Source organism: Monopterus albus, unplaced genomic scaffold (assembly GCF_001952655.1).
Source record: "Monopterus albus unplaced genomic scaffold, M_albus_1.0 scaffold217.1, whole genome shotgun sequence".
NCBI lineage: Eukaryota > Metazoa > Chordata > Actinopteri > Synbranchiformes > Synbranchidae > Monopterus > Monopterus albus.
The window spans coordinates 247224-261749 of record NW_018128097.1 but is presented as its reverse complement, the minus strand read 5'-3'; the positions used below and the strand labels follow the sequence as shown (position 1 = coordinate 261749).

Below are 14526 nucleotides of genomic sequence, written 5' to 3'. Positions count from 1 at the left end.
TTATGAAAACGATTTGGTGATCGAGTAACCAACTTAATAAAAATGCTTTACAGAAATAAAAGTGTCCACTTAACTATCTTACACAGGCCACTGTATCGGCCGTGACTCAGCATCATACAGTCAGAGAAAATCTTTTCTAGCAGATAGAATAAAACCTGACACTGACAAAAACAAACATCTCATTTACAAAGACTGGCTGGGAGAGGGAATCCTCAGATCATCTGAATGATGGAAATGAGGAGACACAAACTTAACTTTGGCACACGGAATGAGTAGGGCTGGCAGGGAGGTGAGGAGCTTGCCTGCAGCTGTGACATGGCAGTGTTTGGATGAGGGGGCTGCACACTCATAGACCCTTGTTGAAGTAGACCCGCTCTACTCCTGGATGACTGGCCCGGATTTTCTCCTGCAGCTCCAGCTCCAAGCGACAGACTGACATTGAGCTAGATCAGGGGAAGGAACGGGAGAAGTGAAGGGTTTAACAGTCAGACATGCATTATGCAGCAGTTCAGGCAGAAAGAAATCATACAAACTCTGCACACGTTCAGCCAAAAGGCAGGGTTCAGACTAGTGTCAGGTATGAATGTTTCACTCACCTCTTCTGAGGGAACAGTGCACAGCACAGTGGCGTGGCAAACACCAGGCTGAAACAGAAATGCATTTCTAAGAAACATGTACGCTTTCTGTCCTGCCATCATCTGATTGTCTAAAAAATATCTGATGGGCAAGAGAAATTTCCTCCTGCCATCATAGCAAGCTGGTCATTTCATGTGTACTAGCTTTAATATTGCGTTGTATTGCAGATTAGTCGACACGCTAGTTGGCAGGATGTGCTGCTAATCACAATTATGTCAGTTAATCAGAAGTAAAGAAATGTTACAAGTGACTGTAAATTGTCATTCTGAGGTCTAGATCAGAGGAGGTGGAGCTAGGAAACCTCTGTAAAACACAAGGGAGAAAGGATCTGTGCCGTCTTTTGGTGTAAACTCCTGAAAACCCAGACAGGCTGTTTAATCTGCTGGCTGACTACCAGTCTGCAGTACCACTAATGAATGACTGAACCAGAGATTAGATTTCTGAAGCCTCACAAAACCTGGCACACAGTTACAGAGAGATGGGCTGTGAGAGCTTTGAAATATTACCTAAGGAGCTATCAAATCATATGGGTACATTTCATTAGATATACTACACAGTAATTTTGTACAGCAACATTCTAAGTGACAAATATTAGCATTACTGATATTTCATATCCTTGTTTGTAAGAAATTGGGTTGAAATCCCAAAGGACTGACATGGTGGCTTATCAGGGGGGACCATCTGTGAGGACTCACCAGAATCCCACCAGGCTGACTTGAATAGGTGCACTCATCCATGGGAACCTCTGAAAAGAGCAGGCAGAGAAATAAGATAAAATAATCCTTTATTGTCATTGTAACATGTATAATGAAATTTTAGAGTGACCTCCAGTCGGTACAGCCATGGAAAAAAAACCCTAACATATAAAATAAAACCATATAAAAAACGTAACTGCTAGAAAAACGAAATAAACAACAGACCTCTCACGCCCCCCTCACACACAGGCATATTATATTTTAGCAGCATGGACGGCGTGGAACACCAGGTTCCCACTGTTTAGCTTAAGCACTCTGAGTATTTCACATCTGTGTCGATGCAGTTCATGTTGAGGTTACTGCAGCAAATGCAGCCCCCTGCTGTTTGTGTTTTAAAGGGTGCAGCTAATTGTGAAACATGCCTACCTTCAGAAAGGCCTTCTTTTCCAAATGGTTCATTAAAAATGGAGGGATAGCTGAAAAGAGAAAATATCACTGCACTTGGCTGTAATCCTTAAATACAACAAAGCTGGTGGCTTTAAACATATTTTAATTAAATGATGCCATCATATGTGCACACATCAGCCACTTTAATAGGTGCATGTGTACAACTGTATGCACTTCAATGCAACACTTCTACCTCAACATCTGTATTTATGGAACTTGCAATGTCTCAGTTTTTGGTGAAATTGTCAAATGTATAAATTCAATTATTTATTACAGATGTACCTAATAAAGTGGCTGCTGAGTGTATATCTTCTTACCCATTCCTGGAGCAGCCATGAGGATTCTGGAGACGACAACCTGAGAGATGGCTTGCTGTGCAGCTTTTGTTGACTCGCCTAACCTGATGTCCTTCTCATCTGTTATGGGGATACCGTGTTGAAGCTCTCTGAAGACACAAAGCAAATTAAGTAAAATCAAGAGGAATCCAACTGAAGTTCGATTAGGTCTTCTGAGAGGAATGTCCTTAAAATCTTTGTTTTTGGGGATGTTTTCTACATTAGTGTTGTGTTGTCTCAGGGTCAAAGTCATTGTGTTGTAACTGGGGACATGCTACAAACCCGTTTTCTGAGCACTGCACATCCTCCTTACCTTTGTCTCATCAGTGGGATGTTGATACAATTGGCAGCAGCTACAGCAGCAAACGGAACAAACCGTCCAATCAGAGGTGAGACGTGCTGCAGCAGGAAGTATAAAAACAGAAGGGATGATGAAACACTGTCCTGACACCAGTTTAATCTTTCATGCCAGTGGAAGTGCGAGGTCACTGCAGGTTCTAGATGCTGTACATGATGGCTTTTCTACCATAGAGCTGGAATGACAACATGCATATTACAGAATGTGATGCTGTAAATAACATGGCTCTGCTATGACAGAGACTGATGGTGTGTGGCTGACTTCACACTGCACACAGGGGCGGCTGAGGTCAGTACATTAAAATGAGATGCAGAATGAGGTTAGATGAACCGATACCTTTGTTAGTGCGTTTAGTCCTAGAGCAGTGATGACTGCCCCTGTGGTGGCAGACACATAAGCAGTGCCAAGTTGACTGCAAACAAAAGAGCCACCGGTCACAAAAACTGGTATCAACACAAAAAGTTGCTGAAGTAAAGGGTGAATATCAGAAACGGTCTCTTACTTGACTGTAATTGGAGCATCACCACTCCTGTTGGTGTAATTGACTATTGCATTGAAAGACTGATTAATCCACTGCCAGAACAACACAGCTGGAGTCGTCCTGCAAGATTTACAACAGCAGAGTCATAATCAAGGATGTGGAGAGGAAATGCTGTATTTTAGTTAGAAAACATAAAGATGGACTTTATTATTAGTGTTTAAATGCCTTAAAAATGTGGATTACTGGGCTTAAATGTTTCCCTTTCCAGATATCCTTCAGTAATAATAATATTAGCCTAAGGACATGTCTTGATAGATAACAGACCAAGTGGCTTGTCAGGTGCTGCTATTAACGCAACAGCTCTGTTTTATTCAAATGTGTCTGTAAGCCATGACAGTGAGCCAATATGAAGACCCTGAAACTGAAGCAACTAATTGGAATTCAGGCGTTATTTTTATTATTACAAATTTGATTTTCCTACTATGCCATGTCAAAATGTCTTCTGTGAAAAAGGCTATTTACTAATAATGTGGCATCAACAGTGAGTGTCAAGCTTGGTGTCACAGTCTGAGTATATACTTTGAAAACAAGTTCTCACTTGTAAAATGTCATCATGCAGCCAGTGATTGTCATGTTCATTGGAACTTGTGCCGACATGCGGCCAATCAGGATCATCTTCTCCCCAGTGTCGGGATGGAAAGCAGAGTCAAAAACATATTTGGCTCTCCACAGTTCATCTTCTGTCAGCCCTGGAGAGACTATACCTTGCCTGAGGGATAGAAAGCAAAATGTATCCAATACCAACCCTCCTTTAAATCTGGTTATTGGTAAATGGCTGCTGACTATGCAGCTGTAGCCTGGTTTACCTGTAGTCTGTGATAATTTTGTGTGCGTGTGCTAGTTGTTCGTTGGTGAGGAGGATGTTCCTGGGGTCTGTGACAGTGAAGAAATGTTTAGCTCGACCTACAAATGTGCTCTGGTCCCACCGAGGCTCCTTGATATTTATGGAAGTAGACAGCTTTGCCGCCATATTTATCTGGGGGGAAGCAAATGTTGCAAAGATCATACTTGTTTTTTTCTTCAAAGCACAGTGTATGTATGGATGAAACTTTAACGCTCAAGGACTTTCAATAACCTTCTCCTGGAGAAAATAAATGGACGCTAGAATGGTGATCTGAGACAAACCTGTCCCTCACAGTGAAAATCCAACAAGTGAAGATGAATTATAACACAAACAGTGTTTCATAACTGTATTGTGTTAGTCAAACAGTGAGTGATGTTGTTCCTGGAATCCAGGGCCCTGCTCCAGCACTCGCCCCAGGGGTTACAGCCCTTTGTTGTCAAATGCAGACACAAATCAGTGAAGGAGGGTTGGTTGAAAAGAAAAGCTCCTTTCTGGATTGCCATGCTGCTAATTCAGCGTAATGTTGCCATGGTGACGACTGACCTAACACTGAGCTAAATTGCAAAGCTCTATTAAAGGCACACACCAACCCCCAAACTGTGGCTGAAAAACAGCTCTTTGAAGCCCGTTGCATCTGCACTGAATAGTACAAAGTATTTGTTTTATCAGTAAAACTATAATCCATCAGGTACAGTGAGCTAGGAACAGCAGGTTATGCAAAATTTGGGGTTTTATTATCACATCCACTAATGTATCTTTCATTACAACTTATTTTCAATATAAAAGAACATGCCTCACACTGGCCTGCTCTGTTGCACTGCTAAAAGCAGCAGGTTGGTGGATGTGCATGAGTGTGTGAGAAGAGTAGTGTTTCAGGGTCCAGTGGGAGACCAGTCTGTGCAAGGATCTCCAGCAGCATGATGAAACTGCACCTGAAATTGCACCGAAGGTGGCTGCTGGATTGACAACAAGCCAGAACACTCTTTTGTTTGCCTGTGGCTGTGGAGTGCAAGAGACGTGCTCTCTGTTTAAACTGAATTAATCTCTATGCTGTTCTCCCCAGGTGGCAACAAAACAGCCTCCTTCTCTGAGATCACCCAAATAAAACCCCAAAAGGGTGCAGGAGCTGAATTTGTACACTGCAGGGCATTTCCTGCTGTTGTTAAGCCCCTGTTAATAAGCATTAATATAATGTCTACTGAGGCCAATCAGGACTGAACCTTGGACTGCACGGCCTATGATATCCAAACCCTCAGCAGCTCCTGCCCTCACTCTCGGCCAATCAAAGGTGGGATGCGTGGCTACACATTAACATACAATTCACAACAACTCATCATTCGGTTACAAAATCGGCAGCATGTGGCAGATATTTTGACATTCACTTCGTGTTTAATTTATGTGTGTGGACGCAGGATAAACTAGCTCTGAGTACGTGGATACGATGAATTGCTTAACCCGACGCAGACCAGTCAAATCTGGACCCTAACTGGGGGGGGGGCTTTTGCTTCTGGGCAAAGCACTGACACAAACCAATGCAAGTCCAAGTGTTCTCGTTATTAAACGGCTAATTAGACACATCTGTCTAGCCAAAAACATCTGTCCAGCCCAGTGAGCGTCCAGTTGTGATCCCCGGATTCAACTAGTATCAGTCTGCCACATCCACACATCCAGCAGCCTTCACAAGGAGCCAGTTTTCACGGTCTCATACCCAAAGTGCACGCCGGCCTGTTTAACCTTGACGCGTAAATAGATCCATGCTGTAAATATGGTCACTTACTAAGCTGTGGGCTCCAGCGGTCCGCAAGAGGTGTCCCTGAAAGGCTGCGGCCAGCTAATTTTACATTCAGCAGCGTCAGCACCGACGGAGAGCGCACACAGCCACATCCCGCGGTGTCGGGAACGTCACCGAGAAAGTAAAAGTCCTGTCTCAACGCGGCAAAACGCACAGAAAACGCCGACGTCGCCATTAAAAAGTGCGCATGGTAAAATGGTTCTGAAGATACGTGGATTTGTACTTTTATTCTAAAACAGTAAGATGGTAGAAAAACACCACAGGTCACAAATTAAATTTCACTTCGTCCTTTAAATGCGGCTTTTACTTTGAGCAGAGGACTGAACACTACATCCGCTGATGCTCTGACATGTTGGCAGCATTGATACATAAACAATAAATCAATAACTGGCAAAACTTTGCAGGATCCTCCCCCCCACACACACACACACGACTCTATGTACAAGTTTGACAGTATAGTAGGCGACAGTCCTGTGAAAAAGTAAAGTTCCCTTAAACAAATCACATTACTCAATATTTATATAGTTTTAAGATTTGTATACTCATACTTTTATACTTTTCATATTTTTTGCATTTCTGTTTTACACTTTTATGCATTTATTTTGGCGTGCTGTGATTCTTATAATTAGTGCTGCTGCTTCTGGATACCTGAATTTCCCTCAGGATCAATAAAGTATCTATGGAGTCAATAACATTAAGGCTGATCAGTGTAGGCAAACAGCTAAAACAATGCAAGCTGTTTACAATGGGCTGTCTCACCCTATCTTTTATTTCCACTTCATCATATTACACCTACTCAAATCATGTGTACGCATGGTCTGAAACGAGGTGCACACATTCTTCCAGGACAGTCTGTGTTTATGCATACCCCTGTATATGTGGGGAAAAGGCATACCCACGGTTTCTGTGTATACACATTGTTTATACATCTAGGCCCAGGTGTTGTGATGGTAGCAGTCGTTTCTAGCAATAAAAACATCATGCACAGAGAGGAAAGATTTGAAAGGACAGTAGTAGTTTTAGCTAGATGTGATGGTTTCAGTTTAACTGTGACTATGGCACAGACTTCTTTTGGTCCATGGGATTATGAATGCTTCATTTCTCAAGCATCGGTGTAACCCATCGCCATCGTCGCCAGTGATCTTTACAGGAAATAGTCTGGAGTATGCCGAGTCACATGGGGCTCTCCTCTGCGTGGTGCAGGGTCAAACTGTAGGCTACAAAACAAAGAGGCACACTCACATTAATTTTTTTTTTTTTGTTGTCAAATTATTTTTTATGAAGTGGCAAAACTAAACACGTTTATATTGATATTAAAAATCTTAACTTACAAAGAGTATTTCAACGTATCATCAAGTTCCATGATTGCTGCCTGGTTTCCACATCGGTAACAATAGTTTGGTGCACTGAAGACTGTCACTACATTGCGGTCATGGCACCAATTATAACCCTATATTAAGAGATTACGGGCATGTTACCTTAAATTCATAACATGTAATGTCATAGTTCCATCTGCAGTGTGTGCAAGGAGAAAGGAAAATGACTTGCAGTGGATAAACAAGGTTAAAGTACCTCCATCACCAGCTGGTGGGCTCTCGAGACCAAAGTTAGGCCGTTTGCATGGTTGAAAGTCTCAGAAATATCCTGCCCGAAGGTGTAACCAGCCCCACGGGGTGAGATGCCCCAACCACCACGGTCATCTGGGTCTGACCATAACAAGTCACACATGGGCCCCTGAAAGAGGAAGGAAACCAGGTGCTGTTTAGAATACCGAGCATGCAGAAAATTATAAAAAGTCAACCTACTGTATACAAATGACCAGCAGTTCAAAACTCAAAGATATTCAGTACACTATCATAGAGGACAAAAAAACAACACTTGAGAAGGTAGAACCAGTTAAATTTGGGAATTTTTGCTAAAAAAAAAAACTGAAATATGTGTGAGGGTTAAGTCGTCAAACATGAACCACAATGTCTCTGGTTCGAATAGGACAGGTAGCCTTTGTGTTATCTCTCTGCCACCTCTAACCAATACAAAACCCCAGAAGTATTTATTTAAACAATTTGCTGATTCATTTTCTGTGGATTGACGAAGCGATTAACCAACTAACCAACATTTCAGCTCTGACTTTGTATAAATGAATATACTGAATGTTTAACAGAGTGCAAAATGTATTCGAACAGCCATTCTCAATCACTGGGCCTCAGAGCGCCATCTGGTGGGCCACAGAGTAGTAGCTACAGCAAAAGGTTAGATTTAAATAATAATAATTATATTCCAAAGCTTGGTATTTACTAAATGTACTCAAGAATTCACATAAAAACCAAAATTAAAATGCATAATTTCAATGACCAATTACATTTCAACATCAAAACACACCATCAGGAAGTGACAAACATGTTTTACTGCTGTTAGCTAGCAGGCAGTCAACGTTTCCTCAGATGCAGAATTGACTGGTTTTTGAAACAAACAAAAAAAAAAAAAAGAGAGAAAAAGCTGATTCGGGAGAAAACCCTGCAGCGTCAGTAAACGCTCCAAAGCATGTGGTGAGGAAATATGACCCTGAATACATACACTGAGCACGTTATGTTTTTCTCATTGATTTGTCAAGCAGTCCTCAAAAATTTTAACAATCAAAAGTGAGTCTTAAGTCACAAAAGTCTGAGAACCCCTGTATTAGAACATCCTTGTAACTAGTCACCAGTATCCTCTTTAATATAGAGGTTAATATCCAAATCTCATGACGGTAACTTATAGAATGAGTACCACTAGTGTGAAATCACTGAAGAATCACCTCATGAGGAACCTCCTGTAAGCGATCCAGCGCTCTGATGTGTTCCAGTGTATCTATTGAAGGGGACAGTCCTCCATGGAGGCAGAAAATCTTAGAGAACAAAGGATAAAGGTAAATAAATAAATGACAAAGTCCTTTTGTCTGTACAGGATCACAGGTGCCGCATGTAGACACAACTACTGTATCTCACCTGGTTATCTACAAGCGCAGTGAGGGGTAGATAGTCAAACAGATCTGTGAAGTACTTCCAAACATTGGCATTTCCATATTTCCTCAAGCACTCATCATAGAAGCCATACACTTGTGTGATCTGTCTGCTTTCATGGTTCCCTCTGAGAATTGTGATTCTTTCAGGAAATCTTACCTAAAATAATTGTATTTATAAACACAATTCAAGAATAATCAGCCACTAACATCATTATTATACTTATCTAACGTTATCTTTTTTCTTGTATCTTTTATTTTACCTTCAGTGAAACCAGAAGACTGACTGTCTCCACAGAATAGTAGCCTCTGTCAACATAGTCTCCCATAAAGAGGTAGTTGGTGTCTGGGGACTTCCCTCCGATCTTAAACAGCTCCATTAGGTCATGGAACTGGCCATGGACATCTCCGCAGACTGTTACTGGACATCTCACCTGCTGCACATTGGACTCCTTTGTCAAGATCTCCTTAGCCTTAAAGGACCGAGAAAACACAGGAGGGTGCTGATTAACAGCTAGGCCAATGCAATGTAGAGACGCCCAGGGGTGTAAACAAGGAGCATTCATGAAGGACACAGCCTATTATTATACTGTTAGCTGCGGTAGACTCAGTAAACTCCAGTGGTAAAAAGGTATCAAAGGTGGGCTAAGTAAGGGAAAACACATTTGCAGCCGCCCCCTTCATCTTCTCGATGAGTGGGCACCTTTAGTGATGATCTGCATGTAGCTCCGGCGCAAGGCCACATACGGATTTTAGTCCAGGCAATATGCTATTTATACTAAGTCTATCGATTCAGGAGATGTGACACAGCTAACGACCCGCTAGCACTGTAGTGCTAACAGTTGGTGTTTAAAGCTCACCTGACTTCCTGCACAAACCTTACCTTTTCGCATAGGACTTTGACCTGATTCTCTGTTAGCTGCTTGCATTCATTCAGTTGTTCAATCCATCCGTCCAGCTCCTTGGTTAACGACTTGTCGTCCATGCCTGGTTTGTTGTCAGCTAGCGAACAAAATCCTCAGGAAAACCTGTCGTTATTTCGTTACGTTTTGATGGCCCGGCTTCGTCCTAGCAAACTCTGTGGTCATTAGCAGCTTGTAGTGTCTGTGCGTTTGTGTTTGCGTACTCAGCGAAAACGAATGCGCCAACAGTTTGGTGGATGCAAAGTGATCGTTTCACATGATACAGAAACAGCGAAGTTCTCTACTAAGGTCATACCTGTTAGTGACGACTATAAAACTAGCTCACAGAAACTGTAGACCCAGCCCTAAAGCTGTGGTCCAAAGCGAGGCTGAGCAACAAATCCTGTTTACGTCATCGCATCCATGGCAGGCCGTTCAAGGTGGATAAAAAAAAAATACTTTCTATATTTGTTTGAGCAATTATTCTATAATGTTTTGTTCACTTATTTTATATTTATTTTCTGAATGCCGGTTATTTAAAAAGTGAAATTGCTGGTTGAACTGCCCTCTGCTGGAGAAAAGAGAGAACAGTCAGGAGTAAGCATACTGTGGCGACCCCGACCGGCCGCCGATGTTCATGTGTTTTGTTGTGTGCAAATGGGTTTGACCTAGAAATCTAGTCCAGTTGATTTTTTTAAGGTTTTTTCACCTCACTTCTGTTTAGGTTTATTCAAAATAGTTTGCATTGTGGATATCTTGCAATGAGTCTAAGTAGTTGCCTGTTTTGAACTGGATCTACCAAATTTTAAGGATTTAGTTTCTGGACACCATGCTATCTATCAAATTTCATGGTATTCCATGGACCACTCAAAAAAATGACATTGCCATCCGGAGCCTTGCCACTTGCATGATAAAAATGTGTAAGTCAAGAACAGTGTACAGAAATTTTTAAAATAATAATAATAATAACAAACATATACCAGTATTTTTACAATATGATTAACACTCTCAGGGGGAAAAGTGGAGTATCTTTTTCCCAAAGGTAGGACACCTGTCACAGCTGGTTACCAAATATAGGCCTACTTAAAGAGATGCGGGTCATTTTGTTCCTGTGAGGTGAAAGACCTCATTCTGTAAAAGTTGAGAATAAGCCTACAGAATCTACCAGGTAACATAAATGTGAATTTAAGAACTGTAACTCAATCTGTTAGGTAGACAGTGCCTATGCAAGTGAAGTGCCAGTTTCAGTGGTGTAAATGTGCTTTATATAAAATAAAGTCTTTTCTGTCAGAATACACAAGCAGTAGGCCTTTAAAATGCGCTTTAAGTGTTAGGACTGGTAATTTTATCAGGACTTTCGTATAATTTAACACTAGGCACAATGATTACGCCTATAGTAAGATATTATAATCGTCTTGGAAAAAAAACACAATATACTGTACATAGATAGCCTTTTCCTCGCTTGTCAGAACGCGCTACACTCTAAAGACTACATTACCCATAGCATGACGTCTTTCTCTGAAATGCGCGTGCGCATTCGTTTATTCTACTCTGGACAGTTGTAGGAGAAAATGGCAGCATTCATGCTAGGACAGCAGGTAAGACGTTCAATGATTTGTGTTATTTTATTGTTTTTATAATAGTTTAGACCAAAATATTCACACCTTAGAAATATATCTTAAGTATTATGTTTCTTCTGATAATCAGAGGATAAAGCTAAATGTTCAACAAATCCACACAGGCCATTGCACTTGAATGACTGCTAACTTGTTAGCCTACCAGCTAGTTGTGTTTAACGCAATTTAAAAGGTACAAAGTCAGCCAAAAGCTCGTTGTTTCAGTTTCCGATTTCTCTATTTTGAGATCATGCATTTCTTTTATAGGTCCGCCAGTTCAGCACGTCTGTGATCAGACCTGCAGCAAAACTGATTAAGGTAAACTACCGAAAATGGCAGCACTCATGCTAGGACAGCAGGTAAGATGTTCAATGATTTGTGTTATTTTATTGTTTTTATAATAGTTTAGACCAAAATATTCACACCTTAGAAATATATCTTAAGTATTATGTTTCTTCTGATAATCAGAGGATAAAGCTAAATGTTCAACAAACCCACACAGGGCATTGCACTTGAATGACTGCTAACTTGTTAGCCTACCAGCTAGTTGTGTTTAACGCAATTTAAAAGGTACAAGGTCAGCCAAAAGCTTGTTGTTTCAGTTTCCGATTTCTCTATTTTGAGATCATGCAGTTCTTTTATAGGTCCGCCAGTTCAGCACTTCTGTGATCAGACCTGCAGCAAAACTGGTTAAGGTAAACTGCACTGAGCCAAACCATTCGTCTACAGATTCCAACATAATTTGTTATTGATCGCAGTTTACTTTATCTCGTATGTCCTTCTAGCACCCCATTCAATTGTATGGAGTGGAGGGCCGCTATGCCACTGCTCTATTCTCAGCTGCCAGTAAGCAGAACAAACTGGACCAAGTGGAGCAGGAACTGCGAAAAGTGTCTGTAAGTCAAAAACGTAATTGAATTGTAGTTTATTGATGTAGAGATAAGTGGATAATGAATATAGTGTTTTTCTCAACATTTTAGCCATGTTATATGTATAATATTGTTACTGGTAATACATTTGGACCCTCCATAATATTTCTAAATGTACTGTATATCTGAGCAATGGCTGAATGGGATAATGTGATCAGTGCCAGAGTTTGCTAATCCATGCAGTTTCAGCCCAGCCTTTCCTCTAGAACATAAGTTCACTCGCCTTTTGCTTTGTGCCATCCTGGTTTTCAGACCCTGATCAAGGACCCCAAGATTTCCAGCATTGTAATGAATCCTCATGTTAAACGCAGCATCAAGCAGAAAACCTTCAGTGATGCGCTTACAAAGGCTAAGGTTTCACCTATTACTGTCAACCTCATGAGTGAGTGTTCATTGACCAGGGCTAAGCGACCCGATTGTTTATGCCTTAGCATGACATTGACTTAATCACAGCAAAGAAAACCATAGTAGATTTTATGTGTGTAGTGTTCATACATATCGTAGTTTAAATGAAATAGGTTTAACTCTGTTTGCTTAGATCTTAAAGAGGTTATAAGAATCTGAAGTATTTCCTACAATTTCTGACTTAATTAATAAACATGGGGAGTAATAAAAGTACAGTCATCTATCCACACACACTTGGTAAAACTCAATTATTGTACAACAAAGAGGCCAAAAGTAAAAGAAGAAGTTTTACATCTTGCTAAACTAATGTTAATACACTATGAGTGCTGTACACTATTATGTTTGCTCACTCATTATTTTTCATCTGAAAGCTGTCAATTGTTAATATAGAGAAATATTAAAATGGTTAATCAGACATATCCTGCTTTTTGTTTTGCAGATGTTTTGGCTGACAATGGTCGTCTTACTCGAACTGGTGATGTTATCAGTGCTTTTGGCAAGATGATGAGCGCGCACCGTGGAGAGGTCCTCTGCTCTGTCACTACTGCTCAGGTAAGAGATGGGTGGACATGCACGAATTGTTCTTGCACATTATTGTTAACCCTACGCTTCAAAGCAAGTCACCTCATACAAGTAATCTCTATTATGTAGCAGTGCATTAAAAGATAAGATTGGTCATTTTCTGTGTTGTCTTTTCAACAGTCCCCATACAGAGACTAAAACCAACACTAAACTGCCTCTACTCATGCCTGTGAGTAGAGGCAGTTAGATTATTCACCTGTGCCATAGTTCTCTTTTTTTGCTCAAAAACAATTAAAAAGGCATCAGTAAAACACACCACTGCACTGGGTGACGTGCCCCAAAAAGCTCCAAATGGCCATAATTTTTGTACAGTTCGTGTGAAGATCTCCCATATGCGCAGTTGACTTGATTATTTTAGGTGCTGTAAAGGTTTACTGTATGGTCGTTTGGACCCAGTGCAGTGGATTGTTTCCCTGAAGCCTTTTTAATTTTGTACAACAATGGTTGTCTATATGACATCGATGATAAAGCTGATCCAGGTTGGTGACTGAGAGACATTAACAGCGAGTAGAGGCAATTCATTGCTGGTTTTGGTGTCTGTATGGGGATTGTTATAAAGACTACACATATAGAAAATGGCCTTTCAGTTGATAATTGTGTTTTTTTCTGTAGATGCATTGTATAGTCATCCAATGAATATGTATCCTTTTCAGCCTTTGAATGAAGCTAATCTTGCTGACCTGAAAGTAGCTCTCAATGGTTTCCTTCAGAAAGGTGAAACTCTCAAGCTGGAAACAAAGGTACAGTACAAATACATGATCCCAAAAACATAAAAAGCCCCTTTTGCAGTTGGTGTACATTTATCTTAATTTAAGTAAAGGTGAAACAAAGCAGCATGATGCCAATTTACTGAATAAACAATAATGTAACTCTGAGCCATCTGTAATATCAACTCTTGTCACCTCTTCACAGTCGGATCCTTCAGTCCTGGGTGGCATGATTGTCAGTATCGGAGACAAGTATGTGGACATGTCCACCAAAACAAAGATTCAGAAGCTGACCAAGGTCATAAGGGAAACTTAAGTCCTGTGGACTTCATTTTGTAAAAGATCAGAAATGACCATCAGGAGAAAACACTTGATATATGTTGCTACCTGTTCTAGCAGTGAAGTTGCTCCATAAATCCTGTGACTCTGTTTAAGTTCATATTAATGTTAATAAAAACTACAAACAATGGAGAATGAACGTTGTCATCATTAATTGTTATTATGTAAAGTAAGATTGCATTTTCTGACAATTTAGACACTGGTATGTTGTAGACATTGTAGCAGTTGTCACTGCAGTAGTGTTACTTTATAATCCTAGTTTCATTGTAAACAGAGGCTCTCCTTTAGCTTTTAAGGTACGTTCTTTGTTTAGTAATGCTCAATTTGGCAAAGCATTATGTGGTGGTGATAAGAGGTGTCATAATACATTCATGCCTGATACAAATGTCCTGCGTCTGCG

At 40.7% G+C, this 14526-nt stretch overlaps 4 protein-coding genes across 4 annotated transcripts in view; 2 read left to right on the top strand and 2 right to left on the bottom strand.

Annotated features, from left to right (window-relative positions):
* Positions 1 to 2135, top strand: part of atp7a (ATPase copper transporting alpha) — a 35342-nt gene extending 33207 nt beyond the window's left edge. The window contains exon 24 of the transcript XR_002276507.1: positions 2055 to 2135. The gene's annotated coding sequence lies outside the window, so the exon portion shown is untranslated. The remainder of the gene's footprint in view (positions 1 to 2054) is intronic.
* Positions 250 to 5782, bottom strand: sfxn1 (sideroflexin 1). The gene is made up of 11 exons (XM_020619263.1): positions 5634 to 5782; positions 3819 to 3988; positions 3551 to 3721; positions 2974 to 3072; positions 2808 to 2883; positions 2427 to 2512; positions 2096 to 2223; positions 1758 to 1807; positions 1332 to 1381; positions 597 to 644; positions 250 to 443 (listed from the first exon to the last, which is right to left on the bottom strand). Exons 2-11 carry the CDS (start codon positions 3980 to 3982, stop codon positions 347 to 349), a joined length of 969 nt encoding a protein of 322 aa, XP_020474919.1. The 5' UTR covers positions 3983 to 3988; positions 5634 to 5782; the 3' UTR covers positions 250 to 346.
* Positions 5783 to 5949: 167 nt separating this feature from the next.
* Positions 5950 to 9969, bottom strand: LOC109971173 (serine/threonine-protein phosphatase 2A catalytic subunit beta isoform-like). Its single transcript, XM_020619264.1, has 7 exons — positions 9530 to 9969; positions 8910 to 9119; positions 8633 to 8806; positions 8443 to 8532; positions 7221 to 7382; positions 6980 to 7098; positions 5950 to 6865 (listed from the first exon to the last, which is right to left on the bottom strand). The coding sequence occupies exons 1-7, from the start codon at positions 9629 to 9631 to the stop codon at positions 6793 to 6795; spliced, it is 930 nt and encodes a 309-aa protein (XP_020474920.1). The 5' UTR covers positions 9632 to 9969; the 3' UTR covers positions 5950 to 6792.
* Positions 9970 to 11035: 1066 nt separating this feature from the next.
* atp5po (ATP synthase peripheral stalk subunit OSCP) lies at positions 11036 to 14261 on the top strand. Its single transcript, XM_020619265.1, has 7 exons — positions 11036 to 11146; positions 11432 to 11482; positions 11950 to 12060; positions 12346 to 12475; positions 12938 to 13050; positions 13734 to 13820; positions 13993 to 14261. Exons 1-7 carry the CDS (start codon positions 11120 to 11122, stop codon positions 14101 to 14103), a joined length of 630 nt encoding a protein of 209 aa, XP_020474921.1. The 5' UTR covers positions 11036 to 11119; the 3' UTR covers positions 14104 to 14261.
* The last annotated feature ends 265 nt before the right edge of the window (positions 14262 to 14526 follow it).

Coding starts and splice junctions, on each gene's coding strand:
- sfxn1 (XM_020619263.1), bottom strand. CDS start 3,982: ATGGCGGCAAAGCTGTCTACTTCCATAAATATCAAGGAGCCTCGGTGG. Junction 3,722..3,818: donor AAAATTATCACAGACTACAG/GTAAACCAGGCT, acceptor TCTATCCCTCAG/GCAAGGTATAGTCTCTCCAG. Junction 3,073..3,550: donor TGCATGATGACATTTTACAA/GTGAGAACTTGT, acceptor TAAATCTTGCAG/GACGACTCCAGCTGTGTTGT.
- LOC109971173 (XM_020619264.1), bottom strand. CDS start 9,631: ATGGACGACAAGTCGTTAACCAAGGAGCTGGACGGATGGATTGAACAA. Junction 7,383..8,442: donor TACAGGAGGTTCCTCATGAG/GTGATTCTTCAG, acceptor TTCCTCTTTCAG/GGGCCCATGTGTGACTTGTT. Junction 6,866..6,979: donor GATACGTTGAAATACTCTTT/GTAAGTTAAGAT, acceptor TTTGTTTTGTAG/CCTACAGTTTGACCCTGCAC.
- atp5po (XM_020619265.1), top strand. CDS start 11,120: ATGGCAGCATTCATGCTAGGACAGCAG. Junction 12,061..12,345: donor AGGAACTGCGAAAAGTGTCT/GTAAGTCAAAAA, acceptor CCTGGTTTTCAG/ACCCTGATCAAGGACCCCAA. Junction 12,476..12,937: donor TATTACTGTCAACCTCATGA/GTGAGTGTTCAT, acceptor TTTGTTTTGCAG/ATGTTTTGGCTGACAATGGT.